This window comes from Musca vetustissima, unplaced genomic scaffold (assembly GCF_032173495.1).
Source record: "Musca vetustissima isolate MV318-11 ecotype Yass unplaced genomic scaffold, APGP_CSIRO_Mvet_v1 utg75032, whole genome shotgun sequence".
In the NCBI taxonomy this organism is placed as follows: domain Eukaryota; kingdom Metazoa; phylum Arthropoda; class Insecta; order Diptera; family Muscidae; genus Musca; species Musca vetustissima.
Genome location: NW_026873955.1, coordinates 119,834 through 141,075, shown reverse-complemented (window position 1 = coordinate 141,075; position 21,242 = coordinate 119,834). Strand labels below are relative to the sequence as shown.

General features: G+C 34.3%; 1 protein-coding gene across 1 annotated transcript in view; it reads left to right on the top strand.

The window, feature by feature from the left end:
- Nucleotides 1-21,242, top strand: part of LOC133329390 (mucin-19-like) — a gene marked incomplete at its 5' end in the record, with an annotated part of 63,531 nt that overhangs the window by 10,824 nt on the left and 31,465 nt on the right. Inside the window, 3 exons of the mRNA XM_061537867.1 lie at nucleotides 7,337-7,448; nucleotides 7,669-7,750; nucleotides 12,536-12,677. Of these exons, the coding sequence (XP_061393851.1) occupies nucleotides 7,337-7,448; nucleotides 7,669-7,750; nucleotides 12,536-12,677 (336 nt within the window). The remainder of the gene's footprint in view (nucleotides 1-7,336; nucleotides 7,449-7,668; nucleotides 7,751-12,535; nucleotides 12,678-21,242) is intronic.

The following is a 21,242-nucleotide window of genomic DNA, read 5'->3' as shown; positions in this document are numbered from 1 at the left end:
AGCTCCCATATATAGTTTCGTCCGATTTTAAGTAAATGGTTCACCAAAGACCCAAATGTAGGCCGATTGACACAAAGTAGTGATGTTAATATAACCTATCGTGTGGAAAATCGGGTTCGATTTGGATAGAGCTCTTATATTTTTTTCTCCCGATTTGAAGTACATGATGCACCAAAAACTCATAATGTGGCCGATTGCCCAAAACGTACTGAAATTAGTTAAACTTAACCTGTGACAAGTTTCGATGAAATGAGTTTATATTTCAAAATATTTGCTTTAAATTGATTTACATAAGTTTGTCCCATTGTACGAAGCAACCCTATATCTGACCAAATGAAACATTTTGTATAGGTTGCAGAATGACATTTATGGAAGCATTTTCATATTAATGGTCCTTCAAAAATTCGACGTCTGTTAGGATTCATCTGTTGAAAATACCCAAAGTGGTGAAGGGAATAATATAGTCGGCCCAGTCCGACTTTACTTCTGTTTTGGGTTTGGTTCTCAGACTCTGTTGTAATCTTTTCACCTGCGGAGAATATCGAGATAAAAAACTGTAACGTAAGGTTGGATAATGAACTATATATGAAATATAACCCGCATTTAGACATAGCCCCTGTGTGGGAGGAACCAGGAGGAGTGGACCGATATTTCACATCTTCGAACTTGAACTAAGTTTGGAAGAAATATTAAGATGTGCAAAGTTTGGGTGAAATCGGTTGCTCCCTTCGAACAGGTCCAAAGAAACATGGTGTCTAAAACCAATATTTCGATGAGGCATATTTCCACCTTCATTAGCCATAAGGCTAATTAATTTTTTTTGAAATATGTATTATGGTTTACATAATCGGTTTGTAGAAATGTCGGTATAGGTCCATTACTTGGTATGTTCCGTATATTTTCATTTCAAGTACCTGCCAGTATATCTATGGTCGAGGGTATCCAAAGTTCGGCCCGGCCGAACTTAACGCTTTTTCACTTGTTTATAATATTTTTATCCACCTACCAATAAGGCGTGGATTTTTTTAAATATTTGTTGAAATCCTCCTATTTTTTCATTCCACTCTAATGTTTAATATTTCCCACGCCCAAAATGATTCAAGTGTATTATTACATGGATAATGGCCTTTGCAGCTTTTTCCGCTGTCCTTCCCCACCATCTTGTTTTTGTTGTTACTAATATCCTTAAAAGACGCACAATTTAGACATGTGTAAAATCCGCAATGATGGATTGACTGACATGAACATGAAATAAACGGCTTTTAAAATAGCGGAAATTTATGGAATGGGGTGCTGGAATCTTAGATGAGGTGGGCTTTATTTAGGTAGTCATTAAATTATCAATTTTCAAATAGCGGGAAATTAATCTGAGAAGAAAAAAATATGTAAGAGAATATAAATTAAAATTTAAAATTGGAAAATTAAGCGGTTTTTCATTTTTAGTATTTTCCCTGAAATTCATTTCGAAAGATTCAAATTATTTTTTTAAAATTTTAATAATAACTTCCATGTTTCCCAGCTTCATTTGAATTTTTCTTCCTATACAAAAGATTTCATTATTTTCCAAAAACCATCTGTTGTGGCAAAAATATATTTCATATATTACAGTTATTTGAAATAGACAACAACAACAACAACAGCTAACACATTACAAATTCCCTGTGTAGTCCTTGTGTGAAACATCTGCTACAATGTGTCATCAAGTGTATGGGACCACAAAATTAACATGAACAGGTGACACCACACACACTCTCTGTCGGATGTGATGTTGTGTTGCACACAGGATATCAAACAAATGATTATATATAATTTTATGTGATATACATGTATGTGTGACATACAAGCAAACCAATAAGCGGTTACAACACTGACACACCTTTTCCGCACACCCCTCACCAATCGTGTATATATATCCCCATTAGAAATTTCTCTCCAAGCCCCCTTTTTCTAAAGTCGGAAAAATTCCCTGTGACACTTGTAGTCACTTGCAATACACTAATGTCATTTGATGTGATATGATAGGTGTGTATGTATGTGTGTGTGTGTGTTTGTGTGGTATGTGTCAGTTTTAGAAGACATTTCACAAGACAAGCGACACATAGTCGCTCACTCACCCATTCCTTGATTCATTCGTTCTTCCACTCACTCACTCACAAGGCGAGTGACTGACTAGCTGAGCGACTCCAAGCTGCAAGATGGCTGCAAGCTAAATAAGTGTATTCCTCATAGTAGTTGTTGACTATATCAAATTGTGCAAATATAAGTAAACACTAATGATACACATGAGCCACTTTGTGGCATATCCAATGGATGTGTTAGATGTTGCCGTTGCTGCTGTTGTTGTTGATTATGTTACACTGTCCACATTAGCCACAGGCTTTGGCTTTTACATCTACTCTACTCTGAAAATATGGATACATAACAGATGGCCGCCACATCACATTGGACATTGGAAATCATGATCATCATGAGGTGAATGATGTCCATTTCAGTGTTTCAGTGTTGATATCCAGCCAATCATAGATGTGATATGGTTTTTGTCATTTTTGTTGGTTGTTGCCTTGGGGTTATAGATATGATATCTATTGGAGTTGTATGTTTGAAAGGATATGGAGCCAAAAATGCCTCCCAGAAATCTCGTGAAATTGTAAAGAGAATTTTAGATGGTGTAGTTATCATCTACGGATATTTGATATTTAATTTTTAGATTTTATATATTGTAACAAAAAAATAGTCGTAGAAATATTTTGACAAGGAAAAACGATTATAGTGGATACTCTGAGGTTTAATGTTCTTGACGTCAATGACGTAAGATAACGTTTAACAATCGAAAAACGCCTTAATTGGCTTCAGATGAAAAGGAACATTAACTAACAATACGTAAAAACGCCAATAAGTTCTACTGACAGAACTTCCTATAAAGGCCACGAATCATTTTCAATGCTTTGAAGAATTTTGCAGCATCTTCTTAATGAAGGGGTATGCAATTGGGCCTTTCCGATTTCTGGTGAATAAAAAAATATATTTCAAGAATCTTTCTGTATGGCTCAAATATACATATTGTCCCATTTTTGGTATTGTTAGGCTTTTACCGCATTTTCCCAAAGATAGGACTGTAATTTATGATTTCGAGATTTTAGAGGCATCGGCGTCTATGGCGAAAATTTCCAACGATGTTACTGTAATTTGGTAGAACTGGAGAACAAAAGAACTTCTATCCAGAATTTTACAATATAAGTCCATATTTCGATATAACACCCACACAAAGGTCCCACTAATTAGGGGAAATTGGGCTGCAACTTTCATTATGCCGTAATAATTTTATTCTGATCAAAAATATGTGTATATAATGGATGCGGTCTCTGGCTAAATATGTCTAGGGGTTCCAAACTAAATGTAAGAAATATTCATATGATTTTTTTACACAACATGAGGTCTGTTATAGCGAACAATCGTACATCATTAATTCGGGTTGTCCATGTATTGGCCGGTCAAAATACCGTTGATTCAACCGAAACTCTTGTTTGTTTTTGGAATTTGGTCAAAGATTTGAGGTAAACAAATTATGGACTACAACTCATAATTTTTCGTTCCACGTTGCTCAAATGGAGCAGTCATTACTATTCTTGCCTATGAGAAAAGCGGCCGATTGTTTCGAAACGTTTTTTTTTTTCACAAACAACTTTCGTTGGATTTGGCTGGTCATTGAAGAACAACACTATTGATTGCAGTTTGAGGTAATAGTTTTCAGTTCTTCGATTTAGGCTGACGATATATCAGGTACACAAACAGATTCCTAAATAGTACGCGATGATGAGATGGACCACTGTCGTACATCAAAGTACGTCTGGATATATTATGGGGAAGTTGACAAAATTTGTATTAGAAATAGTATTTTTTCGTATTGTCAATCAGATCTGAATAAATTTCATACCTATATATGGTCTTAAAAGGGTTGGTTGCCGCCCAGGTCAACAGAAGCATGAGAGCTCTGCAATGGACTATGACCACCCATAGTTCATATTGAGAATATGCGTAGACTCATTTTCTGAGTCGATTTATGCATGTCTGTCCGTTTGTCAGTCTGTCTATCTGTCCATGTTAAATTCTAAACAAAGTGCAGGTCGCATTGTATTCCGAATGAGATTAAATTCGGCACAAGGGTAAACCCTATTGAAGTTAAGACCAGTAAGGAAAGTTGTAAAGTCGGACTGGGCCGACTATATATTCTACATATATATCTTAACAAACGCCGCGTCTTTGTTATATGTCTATATCTGAACCGATTTCAGGGCAACATTCAAGACTTAATTCAGTACGCTATGCCAAAATTCGTGCAAATGAAAAGATTTTCAGGGACTTTAGTGCACCATTTACCTAAAATCGGGCCAAACTATATATGGGAGCTATATCTAAATCTGGACCGATTTTCATGAAACTTAGCACACATTATTATAAACACATTTCAATTCACTATGCCAAATTTCGTGCAAATCGAAAGATATATAGGATCTTTTGTGCACTATTTACCTTAAATTGGACGAAGATATATATGGGAGCTATATATATCTGAACCGATTTTTACGAAACTTACATATAGAGGGACTTTGGTACGCCAATTACCTTAAATCGGACGAAGATAAATGTGGGAGCTATATCTAAATCTGGACCGATTTTCAGGAAACTTAACACACATTATTCTAGACCTAATTCATTGCGCTGTGCCAAATTTCGTGCACATCGAAAGATATATAGCGTAGTTGGTGGACCATTTGCATTAAATCGGACGAAAATATATATGGGAGGGACATCTAAATCTGGACCGATTTTCACGAAACTTAACACACATCATTCACGACCTCATTCATTGTGCTATGCCAAATTTCGTGCAAATCGAAAGATATATGGGGACTTTGGTACACTATTTTCATAAAATCGGACGAAAATACATGAAGGAGCCATATCTAAATCTGGACCGATTTTCAGGAAACTTAACACACATCTTTCTAGACCTAATTCAGTACGCTGTGCCAAATTTCGTGCAAATCGAAAGATATATAGGGATTTTGGTACACCATTTACATAAAATCGGACGAAAATATATATGGGAGCTGTATCTAAATATGAAGCGATTTTCATGAAACTTAGCACACATCATTCTGTACTTAATTCAGCATTATATGCCAAATTTCGTGCAAATCGAAAGATATATAGGAACTTTAGCGCACCATTTACCTTAAATCGGAAGAAAATATATATATGAGATATATATATATATATATATATATATAAATCTGACCTGATTTATTTGATCTGATTTTCTCGAAACTTAACACACGTCATTCTGGACATAATCCAGTACCCTATACCAAATTTCATGCAACTTGAAAGATATGTATGGACTTTGGTGCACCATTTACATTAAATCGGACGAAAATATATATGGGAACTATATTTAAATCTAAACCGATTTTCAGAAAACTTAACACACATAATTCATTACGCTGGTAAAATTTTGTGTTAATCGAAATTTATACAGGGACTTTCGTACGCCATTTATTTTAAATATGGCAGCTATATCTATATCTGAACCGATTGTTTTCCAATTTCAATGGGGTTCGTCCTTGGGACTAATAGATAAGCTGTGCCAAATTTCATTCAATTCGGATCATAAATGCGATCGGTATTTTGTTTATAATTTAACATAGACAGACGGACGGGCGGACATGCATAAATCGACTTAGAAAGTGATTCTATGGATATTCTCAAAATTCATGTGCATATTCTCGTTTCCTCTTTCCTGTTACAATTATATGCACAAAGACATTACCCTGCACCACAGTGTGGTAAAGGATATAAAAACGGACAAAAATTTGGTCCATTTAATTCAGAAAATAATAAAGCATTATTTCCAAAAACAATAAAAACAATGTCTTGAAAATTGTTACATAACTGTTGCCATTATCGTATTTACAAATTATAATGGACAGGGGCAGATGGACACACATGTATAGATCGACTCAGCTATGACGGGATATGACGATCGATATACTAAGAGCTGGGTATAGAATCAATATTTCGCGGAGTTAAAAACTTTTAGGGACACACAAAGCATTAATATCCTGGCAACATAGTTATGTGGGGTATAAAAATGTATATCTTAAAAAAAAATATGTTTAGATGTGTTACATTTAGGTTTTTCTTTCTTCTAAATTCATAAATGAGTTTCAAGTACTTATACCTTTCCATGTGAGTCTTTATTTAAATAACGAATACCCTAACTAACTTACAAAGATTTCAATTTATACTTTTATGTTTTCTTTCAATCATTTTCTGTAGATAACCTATGAACTCAATTAACACTTTATTATACATAAAGTTTTTTTCTATACACGTGTTTTCCTACAAGTTTCATTTTCTAATAAACTTTCAATTATTTTTCAATAAACTAAGTTTAAACTAAGACAAACATGCCTTTATAACTTTTTCTTTAAAACTAAAATCGTCAATGCCTAGACATTCCAACATAAACACACACCCACATTGGGTAAATACTAACGATTATTGGATTTTCTTTACAACACAAAAGGAACAACAGCAACAAATACATATTTTCAAAATTTTTCACATCACTCATGACACTTTAAGACAAATTTAATTTACCAAAACCATTCAAAAAACTTCAGGACGAACAAATGGCTGAATGTAAAACTCTTTCAAGTAACTTTTGTTGGGATTTTTTCCAATTTTTTTTTAATACAAAAAAGAAATTGAATCAAGAAGGAAGTTTTCCCAAAAAAAAAAGTGAAAACAAACACATGCACAACAGACATTCAAACATCCTTACCCATTAATTCAAACAAAAAATCAGATATCTTAGTTTTCAAGACAGAATCAACAGCAAGAACAAAAAAAAATTGAAATTGAAAACTTAAGAAAAAGATTGTGTGGAAGATGCCCATCATACTATGCCACGCCATGCCGATGGTGATGACGATGCACCCAAGATATCGTTGATGTGGGTAAGGATGTGGTGGTGCAAATAAAAAGGATTTTAATTGAACTTTTTTTTTGAGAAGGAAAATTGAATTTTCCCATACAAACATTGTTTGCAGATTCATTTTCTCCTATTCGCATTTTGTTGATTTCCACTTAGCCAGGCTAAAATGAAAATGCAAGCTGTGAAAATTAAAGTTTTTTTTTTCGGAAACTAGTAGTAGACATGGCGTTTTCAAGTTTAATGTGCCTAGAAGAAGAGTTTCATAGAAATAATTGTTGTTTGTTTTCTTTGAAAATTTTCCAATCGTTTATTTATTTTTTTTTCAATTTTTTGCAGATCTTTCCGTTGGAAATTCAACAATTCAGGTGAAACATTGGATGTGGGCAGTGAACGTTTCAGTGTTAATGGTAGCCGTAGTATTTTGAAATATACCCCTGTAACAGATCAGGTAAGCACGTGTGCAAATTTGCTCAAAACCCCTTTCAACTTCCAATTTCCAATCGTATATTAAACGAATCTTTAACATTTCTATTATAATATTATAAAATAAATTATATAACTCCTTACTAAAATCGTTAAGTCTGAAATTGAAAATGCAATAAAAGTTTAAATTTACTCATACTTATTTACTCATATTTACTCTACATATTTTTCTTTAACTTTTCCAGGACTATGGCACCTTGTCATGCTGGGCCTCCAACGAAGTGGGAACACAAAATCAACCATGTCTTTTCCAGGTTGTATTGGCAGGTAAATAATACGAATTCGAGTATTGAACAACAACATGAACGACAACTAGAAGAGAGCAAAAGTGCTTGAGTTGTGGCGCGATGTGTTGACACAACAATTCAAAATAAGTGGCGCCTTTCACACACACACAACATAATAAATTTATTTAGTATTGATATTAACCCATTGAGAACATCGAAAAGATATAAATTAGATTTTAAGGAAATGAAAAAATACCTTAAATTCGACTTGGACCGAAATAATCAGACTACGAAGTGTGGTTTTGAAATATTTAAAATGAAGTAATTTTTGTATCCCCTAAGAATCTGGGAATCAAAAATTAAAAAGACCATAAAATATGCTCAAAGGACCATAGAAATAACCAAATTGGTGTGGTCCATATGGTTCTATATTTTAACCTTTGTTGTTTTTTATTACAGTTCCATTAGGCGAAAGCTTCCATGAACGGACCTGAAATGGGGCGGGAGTATAAAATGGGGTCTATGTCAAAATTTTGAATAATACAGCACATATTTTGCAAATATATATTTATTTTCTGAAAATACGAAACATTTCATCATCGAAATATCTAAAATTGGATGGGTCTTTTATATGCAAATTGTTTCAAAATTAGACTTACAATAAAATGTTTCTGAGAGGAAGTCTTACCTTCCAAAAATAGTTAAATTAAATCCACATAGACTGGAAAATATATCTGAAAACTTCAAGTATTGAAAATTGGGCTATACTATTCTATGGAAAATATAACAACACGTGTAGCGTTATATCGATACCAATGATTCTAGGAGTAGTAAAGCGTATGCAAATTTTCAATGTTCTATCTTAAATATTGCGAGAACATAGTATTGTCGGACGAGGCAAGCAGGGCAAAACTAAGTCTTATACATTAGATTTATGGTATGGGTGTGAGTTGCTGAGAGATATATACTCTTATTCTATGACCTATGAGGTACAGGGGCTAATATAACTGGCTTTGCTACGGCAAAAATGTGCCTCATCGAAATATATGTTTTAGACCCCATGTTTCTTTGGACCAAGTCAGTTTCACACAATTTGGAGCCGAATTACAAATGCCGTTCTGTCTGTCTGGCGGGCTGGTGCCCACAGTAAGTCTCGAAGGGAATAACAGTTTACATCCAAACTTTGCACATCGTAATATCTCCTCCAAACTTAGTTAAATTTCGGCACACAAATGTTGGTAACTCCTCAACTAAATGGTCAAAATGTTGCTGACATTTGATTTTATACCATAATGCGAACGGACTATTTGAAATTTTGCAAAAGCTATTAGTTTTACCAAACCCTAATCAAGTTCGAATATAGTTCGGTCCACTCCTTCTGGTACCTCCCACACGAAATGTTGAAAATTTTACTGAAACTTCTGGTTTTAATATCAATTGAATTGACAATACAATTTGAACTGAAGTTTGTACTACGTAACCATGCTTATATAATATTGGAAGGGGTCATATCGGTTCACTCCTTCTAGTACCTTCACCCCAAGGGTCAAATATGAAGCTTATATGAAGATATCGGAATATACACTTACATCGAAACTTTTCACATCGTAATATATTTATCATGTACAGATCAAGTTCAAAGATTGGACCTTTCGGTCCACTTTGCATATCGTAATACTTTTACCAAACTAAGATAAATTAGAAATATGGGAACAATCGGTCCATTTGTTTTAGTACCTACCCAAGAAAGGCCCAATATTTAAAAACATCTAAATTTATTTTTTTGCATACATTAAATCCTAAGGGATAATAAAACGTCTGCTGGTTGCTCTCCACAGATGGCCAAATTTTTATAAAACCATATAACGAATAATAATACTTGTGCGTAATTCAGTTATTGTTGCCACGATGGATAGATTATCAGAAACTAGAGCAATAATATTAAATTGCGGAACCTGGACCACGCTAATAGTAATAATAACATGAAGCCATATAAGAATACCCATATTTGATATCCGATTAAAAATCAGCCATTACACATTTGTATACCAGCAATTTTTCCGGGTCATGCCGCAGTAACATATAAATTTAATCACTTTTCATACAAATTTTTTAATCCACTGTCCATGGCCCGATCCCCTCCTTTGTATACAATTTTGTGATATTCGATTCATAATTGTGGCTCCTATAACGTTTAGAAAAACACAGAGAAATAAAATTTTCGAACCATTTTATCCCCTAAATATCATCTGGTAACCAACGACGACTATGTGTGTCACATTTGACAATAACCAGAACTTCATGCTAAATTTCCTAATCATCAATACGAAATTTCTGCCTCTAGTGTGGAAAACAATTTTAGAATACCCCGAGTGTTCGTGGGCCAGATCCTCTCGTGATGTTTGGTTCATAATTTCGTTATATTCGGTTCATATTTGTAGATTCTAAAGCGACCAGAAAAACAGGCAAATAAAAACGATTATTACCAAAACCCATGCAAAATGTGATGCCCTAATGCCAATAACTATAGCTTGTACTTGGTTTACAAATTATAATGTACATACCGACACACATGTCTAGATCCTCTTTGTGATCGGTATATTAAAAGGTGGGTCTAGGACAAAGCTTTAGTTCCCTTACAACATAGTTGTGTAAAAAATGTGTAAATATGGATCAATTTATCTCATGTGCACAATATCACATCAAGCTTAAATCGATTGAAAATATATATGGAAGTTAAATGTGAACCGATTTTTAACATTATTTGTTCATGTCCAGATATTCTATGTTTTGTCCAGCTTTTTATACCCTGCACCATAGTATCGAGGGTATATTATGTTTGGTTTTAGTCCGTATGCTGTATTCACTCTAGTCTCTAAACGAATTGAGATAGATCGCCAAATTGTGCAATTGTGTCTTTTCTTGCAGGTCAATAACCCCCCTTTTAGGGGTAGTGCCCATATAAGCCAATTTCATATTAAAATAGTTACTTGATTTGTTCCGCCTTTTGGGGCTGTCCCCATATTACAGTATTCACTTAAAGTATACCCTAAAAGTATGGAATTCTAGAACGATTTAGCCATATATTGTTATGATTCTACCTTTAGAGGATGTCAATATAAAAAACTAGAATTCAAGGTTGAAGGACGAACTATATCGGGCCACATTTAGACCTAGTCCCCATATAACGAAACCTAACGATTTTCGGTATTTTTAAGTGAAGGAAGTTATTGTGATGCAAAAATGTTAGGTTGGAAATTGAACTGTATCGATTCTCAATTAGCCATAGGGACGTACGATACAAAAATTTGTTTCTACAATGAAAATTTTCATATTGAAACCCATCCCGATGCAAAATCCTGTGTACGTTGGCCTTATATAACTTTGCGCTCTAAATTACAGTATTTTGAGGATTTTATACACATGTTCCTCTCTGTTTCTTAAAATTGTTGAAATATGTATTTAATGTACCATGTGGTTTACAACATTCGCTCGGTACAATTGCCGGTATAGGTATACTTTGTGGTATGTCCCCATATATTTTCATTTCAAGTAATACATATAATGGACGGTATCCAAAGTTCGGCCTGACCAATCTTAACACAGCAACTTACCATGACATGGCCTTTTTATAGACCTTTTCATGACTTTTTATAGTTTGGATGTTCATCTCATCGTGGGGGTGTATAAAAATAGACAAACAATAACAAGTATAGTGCAGCATTTGATTCTACATATTCGTTGGAACATTGGTCCGTATCAAATTATCCAAATCTGAAATTGACCATTTTATGCCGCACTTTCCGTAATACTGATTCTTGATACTGGTCAGTTATTTTTGGAAATGAAGTCCATGTTTAAAAACCATTTACATAAATTTGAATTTAATTTCAAACAATGACTGCTACTACTATATTTTTAATCCTTATTATACGTTCTCAATGGGTTAACAATCGAGGAAACACAAAGTGTGCATCCGGTTTCCGTTTATTTTCCTTTTTCAAACTTGAATGAATTTCCTTGAGAATTTGTATTTCCAAGTACATACTTCTCAGAATGACTATATGTGTGCATATACACTTGTTATCACAAGTGTCACCTACATATGTGTGTGTGTGGGCGAACATGTCCTGGCCTTATGTCGTATGTAGTTACACAAAATAAAACAGTGTGTCAACACATCAATGACATTTGTCCTCAGCAATATTTTGTTTATTTAATCAACTAAATATTTGTTATTCTATTTTTCTTTCTTTCATGTTGTTATTTTTCGATGTCGCTTCGCCAACCCCCACCAAACGATGTGTATTATTTTCTTATGGCAAATACATGACAACCTAACCAACCAATATTGGTGAAAATGAAACCGCAAACAAATGGCAACACACACACATGCATATTTGAATTGGAACAACAATCATAAATAAATAACAACGTATGATGATGACGATGATGATAATGTTGGCGATGTTATTGAATAAATGCTGACATCGGCATGGATATGTCCCTGACGACCATTATGTTGCTGTGACGACGTTGATTGGTCATGGAACCTTTTGTAATTTTGAAACAATATTTGGATGATAATATCGAAATTCATTACATCCAATATGTGCGGATCCTTTGTAAAAACCCAAACACAAATACATCCGAAATCATCTACAACTTCTTTGCCTCCGTGTAAATCAATCATCTGCAACATTAATAACAAACGTATTTGTCCTTCAACTTTGATGATGAAACAACAACAACAACTCGTCAATTCCAATTTCTTCTCCGAAACACTTTGTATGAAATGTTGTTGTTGTTGTATGCCTATTTCCAGCTCTACCAAATGCCGTTGCAAATTGTACCATCTTCAATCGAACTGAGTTAAGTGTTGACATTCAATGTATACCTGGCTATGATGGTGGTCTTCCACAAATATTTGTTTTGGAAATGTTCTCAACACGCACCGGAATCACAAGGTAAGCATATTTATCATTGATGTTTGTTTGTATGTGTGAGTGGGGGGTTTTTGCTATGTTCCCATATCAGCGAAAGAAGAAAAAATATATATCGAGAACTGGTAAGTAGAGGCATCAAATTTGACGATCAATTTGTGGCTTGTACAAACATTTAGATAAATAGAGGGTAGGATTTTGGAGTGATATGATTTTGAAATTCGTTAAAAATTTTTTTGAAGGCTCCACATAAGGCGCGGATTTTTCAAAAATATTCTTTTCACGATCTATATAAGGCGTAGATTTTTATAAGCTACGCAACTGTGTTATCAGGGTATTATAGTTTTGTGCAGCCCCAAGAGTTTGTAACGCCGCGAAATAGCATAGTTCATATTTCGACTAGCTGAGTCGATCTAGACATGTGTGTCCGTCCGTCTGTCCACTATAATTTGTAAACACAATACATGCCACAGTTATGGACCAATCTTCACGAAATTTTACATGCATGATTGGTTCTGGCCAATGAAGACCGCTATTGTTTTTGGTAATGATCGGTTAATATTTAGAGGATGCAATGGACCAAAAACTTTATTATTGTCTGATTTTCTGGTCGCTCCAGAGGCCGCAATTATGGCCCAAACATCACGAATTTTTACATGCAGAAGGGGATTGAGCCCCAGAATAAACATGCCTGTTTTGATTAAGATGGGCCAATATTTAGCGGCTCAAATGGACCCTGACTTTTCTTTGAAAAAATGACAAAATTTGTTTTCTATGGCCTATATATTAACCCCTGAAGGACATAGACCCGAGAAGTTGATAGTATATCCAAGAGGAGTGGTTGGCCTTTAAATTGATACCAATTAGATTGTCGTATGTACTCGGATGTGGGAGATACACGTAAATATTTACAAATTTTATTTAATAACCTAGTACCACAATAGAGGGCGAAAATATAGCGCTGATTGCTTTGAAATTTTCCATGAGGATCCAGGTATTGTCAAGGACAACAGTAATTATCAGATAATAATTTTGGTATGAATTTGACCGAAAACTTAATTTTTTGTATTTTTTCGAGTCGATCTATAGGCCACAAGTGAAAGCCGAAAATTACAATACAACCCAAGCTGAAGGGTATATGTACTATTTTCTCAAATCTCTATACCAGGCGTAGATTTTTTTTAAAATATTTTTCAAGGCTCTATATAAGGCGTGGATTTCTTAAAAATATTTTTTCAAGGTTCTATATAAGGCGTCGATTTCTTAAAAATATTTTTTTAAGGCTCTATATAAGGCGTGGATTTCTTAAAAATATTTTTTCAAGGCTCTATATAAGGCGTGGATTTCTTAAAAATATTTTTTCAAGGCTCTATATAAGGCGTGGATTTCTTAAAAATATTTTCTCAAATCTCTATACCAGGCGTGGATTTCTTAAAAATATTTTTTCAAGGCTCTATATATGGCGTGGATTTCTTAAAAAAATATTATAAAAATATTTTTTCAAGGCTCTATATAAGGCGTGGATTTCTTAAAAGTATTTTCTCAAATCTCTATACCAGGCGTGGATTTCTTAAAAATATTTTTTCAAATCTCTATACCAGGCGTGGATTTCTTAAAAATATTTTTTCAAGGCTCAATATATGGCGTGGATTTCTTAAAAAAATATTATAAAAATATTTTTTCAAGGCTCTATATAAGGCGTGGATTTCTTAAAAATATTTTCTCAAATCTCTATACCAGGCGTGGATTTCTTAAAAATATTTTTTCAAGGCTCTATATATGGCGTGGATTTCTTAAAAAAATATTATAAAAATATTTTTTCAAGGCTCTATATAAGGCGTGGATTTCTTAAAAATATTTTCTCAAAATAATATTTTTTATTTTTTCAAGGCTCTATACAAGGCGTGGATTTATTAAAAAATATTTTTTCAAGGCTCTATATAAGGCGTGGATTTTTTAAAAATATTTTTTCAAGGCTCTATATGAGGCGTGGATTTTTTAAAAATATTTTTTCAAGGCTCTATATAAGGCGTGGATTTTTTAAAAATATTTTTTCAAGGCTCTATATAAGGCGTGGATTTCTTAAAATTATTTTTCAAGGCTCTATATAAGGCGTGGATTTCTTAAAAATATTTTTTCAAGGCTCTAGATAAGGCGTGGATTTCTTAACAATATTTTTTCAAGGCTCTATATAAGGCGTGGATTTCTTAAAAATATTTTTTCAAGGCTCTAGATAAGGCGTGGATTTCTTAACAATATTTTTTCAAGGCTCTATATAAGGCGTGGATTTCTTAACAATATTTTTTCAAGTCGTGGATTTATTAAAAATATTTTTTCAAGGCGTGGATTTCTTAAAAATATTTTTTCAAGGCTCTAGATAAGGCGTGGATTTCTTAACAATATTTTTTCAAGGCTCTATATAAGGCGTGTATTTCTTAACAATATTTTTTCAAGGCTCTATATAAGGCGTGTATTTCTTAAAAATATTCAAGGCTCTATATAAGGCGTGAATTTCTTAAAAATATTTTTTTAAGGGTCACAACAAATGTTACACATTTAAATGTTCATCTCTCCAACATTGCCTCAATCTTCCTAATAATATCCTCCCTACAATTTTCCATCACACCACCTACCATTGACCCTCTTGCCATATTCGTCGGAAGTGGAACATTTTGTAACGGACATAGACGCATGATTTTCTGTGGCCAACCATAAACTACATGATAGCTGACATCTGGGTGTACTTGTTGTGTGTATGGAATGCCCGAGTGTAACCGCCAGTCTGGTCTGGAATATCTAAGTGTATCCAAAGTATGGCAGATGTGTGTGTTACGCTATGGCACTCGCACTCGCACACTCACACAAATCTAATATGTCATATATGCTGCTGCTGTTTGTCCTTCATTTCTTCAAGCACTTTGTTGCAAAGCTATGTGTGTGTGTGTGCGTATGTTTGTGCACTACTCTGCTGTGTTGTATTTCTTTGGGAATTTCTTTTAACTCCCACGGATGTGCTATCTCTCAGTGCTTGGTCGCTCACTCGCTCTGTTGTGTTTATGCGTTTTCTTCAACTGTGACTCGTTCAACATTCAGTACAAATGTTGAATGATTTATGAGCAGCAATAACCAACATCAACAACAACTGTTGAAGATGGAGGAACACAAAGACACACACGCATATACATATAGAGAAACGTAACTGTGTGAATGCTTACTTGGCTATTGTATGGAGGAGGCCTCCACAAAATATCCACAGAAGCTAAATAAAGTCAGAGGAATTTGTAACAGTGGTTTGATGGAAGTTTATTTTCTTTAAAGTGATTTTTTTTATAAGAAGAAGGTCTTCTCAATTTTGGGCATATCAAATTTCTCAAGGATTTTTAAATATATATTTAATTTTAACAATTATATAAAAATATTTATTTATAATTAATTTCAAAAAACCCACCCATATATTTGTTTATATCTTCCCAAACCACAGTAACACCAAAGTCAGTTTATATATCGTACTTCGTAACATATTTCCCACAAGATCCTAACTAAACACCATTGACTATGTATGAACATTTATTCAAGTGTGTCCTTGTATATATTTGATGATATGCATACATGTGTATACATTTTGTTTTTTTTCTCTTCTTGGTACAATTGTTATAGGTAAGGATACATATGTATGTTTGTTGGTACTGTTGAGGTACTTCTTGATAGATATATGTGTGTGTATACGAGATATATGTGAATTTGTATTTGGAGATGAAGGATACGCATGTATGCTCTAAATGTCCATACAAGTATAGGCCTCTTTTGTCGTTGTTGTGAAGTGTGGTTAGGAGAGCAATATCAATTGCTAGAATAACAGCAACACTTAAGGTGATGACAGCAGAAGCAACAGCAGCAGCAACTACGGTGAGTGAATGAACGGATGGCTGGATGGGTGAATTAAGACAAACAGGGACCAGGGAATATTGGAAGAACTAGGGTGTTTTTCAGAATTTATATAAAATGGATTTTCATTTAGCCTTAAAAAATCAATTGGTATCTTCTGGGGGACAAGATATAAGAATTGAATATTTTATTTTTTCCCTATGAAAATCCCAAATGCCTACTTACAGTAACATATATCTGAAATGAATCGCAACTCATATGTAGAGTCTACAATGGGCCGAAACCTTTATGTGGAGGACTAGGTCAAAAACTAAAACTATATAGAAAATGTTAGCAAAAATGTATTTTAAACACCTTGACTTCAGAATGCCAATTTAACGCCACTTCATTGAAAAATAATACCGAAATTGGGGTCGATACTTTACATGGAGGCTACTCCACAACATAAAACTGTTTCGAACAATATTTCATGGATTAATATTGGTAATTTTCTGCACACATATATGACAGCCTCTAAGCCAAACGGTGGAAAAATTCGGCCAAAACCTTAAAAACCCGAAAATGCGCCGGAATTTTTGGTAAAAAAAAAAATATTCAGGAATTTATTGAGAATGCCAAGTTACAGCCACTTTATTCGAAAGTGGATCGTGACATTTATGTGGGAGCCAAAATCTGGGCTATACCAAAAGCAGGATTGATATTGACAGTATTTGGTAGAAAGAATTAATACACAGCAGGGACCCATAATATCAAAGTAGAGAAAGTTCCGTTCAATAACGTGTCCAAACTCCGCAAGATGTCGAAATTTGGGGACTACCCCAAGAAGTAGACCAATAGGGTGAAAACCCAAAATACTGAAACATTAATATACCAAAACATGGGGGCTATACCAAAACGTGCACCGTTATATCCCTTTTTATACCCTACACAACTACGTTGTCAGGGTATTATAGCTTTGTGCAGCCCCAAAGTTTGTAACGCGACAAAATATTGGTTCTAGACCCACCTTTAAGTATACCGATCGTCATATCTCGACTAGCTGAGTCGATCTAGACATGTGTGTCCGTCCGTCCATCCTTCCGTCTGTACATTATAAATTGTAAACACGATACAGGCCACAGTTATGGGCCAATCTTCACGAAATTTTGCATGTAGAATGGGTTCTGGCCAATGAAGACCCCTATTGTTTTTTGACCAAAAACTTTATTTTTGTCTGATTTTCTTGTCGCTCCAGAGGCCGCAATTATGGCCCAAACAACGTGAATTTTTGCATGGAGAAGGGGATCGGGCCAGAGAATAAACATGCCTTTTTTGATAAAGATCGGTCAATATTTTGCGGGTCAAATTGACCCTGACTTTTGTGTGAAAAATGACAAAATTTGTATTCTATAGAGTATATATTTAACCCTGAAGAACAAAGTACCGAAAACATGATAGCATATCCAAGAGGAGTGGTTCACCTATAAATTGATACTAATTATGTTGTCGTGGAAACTCGGATGTGAGAGTTACACTTAAATATTTGCCTATGACATATTGCATATGACATCCTTCACCACTTTGGTTATATTGTATATATGAATCCTTACAATTGCATGTCAATGTTCCCTCCAAGGAATATACTCATTGGTTTCTGCAACCTATGATAAATTTAATTTCATTCGGGCAGATTTAGAGTCGTCTGCGAACCATGAGACAAATATGTGGAAAACAATTTATAGCAAAATGGATACACACTATTTTGTACGCCTCACTGTCAAAAATTTAATTTCAATCAGACACACGTTCGAATTACATATGCTATGGCTGCATCTGCACCAATTTCAACAAAAAACAATAACGTCATTCAAGTCTCAATTCGATACATTAGGATTTTGGTGCACCATTTATGTAAAATCCGACGAATATACATATATGTATATGAGGAATATATATTGAAATCTTAACCTTTTTTTCGAAACTTACCACTCATCATTCTGGACTCAATTCAGTACGCTATACCAAATTTCGTGCAAATCGAAAGGGACGTTGGTGCACCATGTACATAAAATCGGACGAAAATGTATATGGAAACTATATCTAAATCTAACAGATTTTTCCGAAACCTAACGCTCATCATTCTTGACTCAATTCAGTACGCTATGCCAAATTTCGTGCCAATCGAAGGATATTCACATACAATCGGAGGAAAATATATATGGGAGCTATATCTAAATCTGAACCGATGTTCACGAAATGTAACATACGTCGTTCTAGACTTAATTCAGTACGCTATGCCAAATTTCGTGCAAATCGAAGGATACAAAGGGACTATGGAGCACCATTTACCTAAAATCGGAGGAAAATATATATGGGAGCTATATCTAAATCAGAACCGATATTCACGAAATTTAACACACATCTTTCTAGACTTAATTCAGTACAGTAGTGTTGGCGGGTTATTTGGGATACTATTTGTATTTTGTTTTTGCAAAATAGTCAGGCTTAATCCCAGTTTGTTGTTTTTATAAAAAACAACTATTTAAATGTATTGTAGTTGTCTGCAAATACCTTGTTGACCACGAAGTCAGGCGCCAACGAAACGAACTTCTCATTGGGGTCGTATCGCTGGTAACGTAAGAACTTCGAATTGTCACAAGAGACATTTGGGTTTGAAAGCTTTTTTGTAAAGAAGCCAATAATAACTTCTGGGGAGAATATCCCAACAAAAAACTAAGGGAACTGATGAGGATCAGTGGTGAGATCCAAAACTATAGTCTCCCCTGCTTACCCCTCGGCGGACAATACCATACATTCCCCTCAAATAAATAGTTGTTTTTTATAAAAACAACAAACTGGGATTAAGCCTGACTTAATTCTTTCGATATGCCAAATTTCGTGCAAATCGAAGGATATATTGGTGCACCATTTACATAAAATCGGACGATAATATATATGGGAGCTATATCGAAATCTGAACCTGTGTTCTAGGTTCGTCCTTGGGCCAAATAAGTGAGCTCTGCCAAATTTCATCCAAATCTGATCATAAATGCGACCTGTATTTTGTGTACAATTTCGGACATGCATTAACCGACTCAGAATGTGATGCTATGTATATTCTGAAAAGGAACCATGTGACAATCTCGTTTCCTTTTGCCTGTTACAAAAATATGCACAAAGACATAATACCCTGTACCACAGTGTGGTGTTGGGTATAAATATTGAAGCCTAATACTGTCCTGGGGAAACTATATGCTTTTAAAAAATCCACATCTCTTAGAGAAGCTACGTCGTATATTGGTCCATAGTATAATTAGTTGTGAAACGTTTACTAATAAATCCCCTCTTAGACACATATTTTAAAGTTTTAAAATAATCAATGTATCAAAAATCAATTAATTACGCATTGGAGTCATGGCATATAGATATTGCATTTTACCCTTCCCAAAAACATCAATTAATTATTTATAAAATTTTCCAATTCAATTTCATATAATTTTTTTCGTATATCTCTTAACCACAACTCAATATATAAGTAATTCCCTATCTTCAAATTTCTGTGTGTTGGTGTTTATCAATACAAACATAAGTACCAGCAGCAGCAGCAGCAAGGAAGATGTCATTCAACAACGACAACATTTGATAGCTCTTCATGATATGAAGATGTGGTGGTTGTTGATAATGATAAAGTCCTTGTGTGGGTGTGTTTGTGGTGGCAGTGTGATGTTATGCACTCCTTGAAATTTATAAGAGTATATCAATTTTGTATTGAGACATATTAACGTCAATTAGTTTTGTGGTTTTCCATCAATGGTCTGTTAAATGAAGTGCAATGTAAAGTGCGATATTGTGTTGTTGCTGTGTTGTGAGTGAGTGAGTGAGCGAATGAGTTAGATAGCATGCACTCAAAGTGCAAGTGATGCGATGGTGTGTGGGTGTATGGAATAATTAAGCGACAGATAGAAGGAAATCCACAAAAGCAAATGGTTTTCGATTTTTATGCTGTCGATGTACAAATAATGATTGGAGAAATGGAAAAGAATACAAGAAAGTTGTGGAAGGAAGATGGTGTATTTTCAATTTCAATTAGAGTAAATGTTGACAATATTGATAGGTGGTTTTGTGGGATTTACCACAAGAACATATAATGCAATTTTTTTGTTATATCCATTTTATGATAATAAAGAGTTTATTTATAAGAAACTGTAGAAGGTGTGATTATTTTTAAAAATATATTTTTCTACAATCACTATAGTGTGTGTGTGTTTTTTTTTGCGCCTCTATTACAGGCATGGATTGTTCAAGGTCTTATATGAGATGTGGTTTTTAAACCCTTCACCACATTGTGGTTCAGGGTATTATGTCTTTGTGCATATGTTTGTAACAGGCAAAATCAATCGAGATAGACCCATGGTTCCTTTTGAGAATATGCATAGAATCACTTTCTGAGTCGATTTATGCATGTCCGTCCGTCTGTCCGTCTGTTGATGTTAAATTGTAAACAAAGTACAGGTCGCATTTATGATCCGATTTGGATGAAATTTGGCACAGCTCACTTATTTGGCCCAAGGACGAACCCTATTGAAATTGGGAAAATCGCTTCAGATTTAGATATAGCTCCCATATATATTTTCGTCCGAATTAAGGTAAATGGTGTACCAAAGTTCCTATATATCTTTCCATTTGTACGAAATTTGGTATAGCCTACTGAATTAGGTCTAAAAT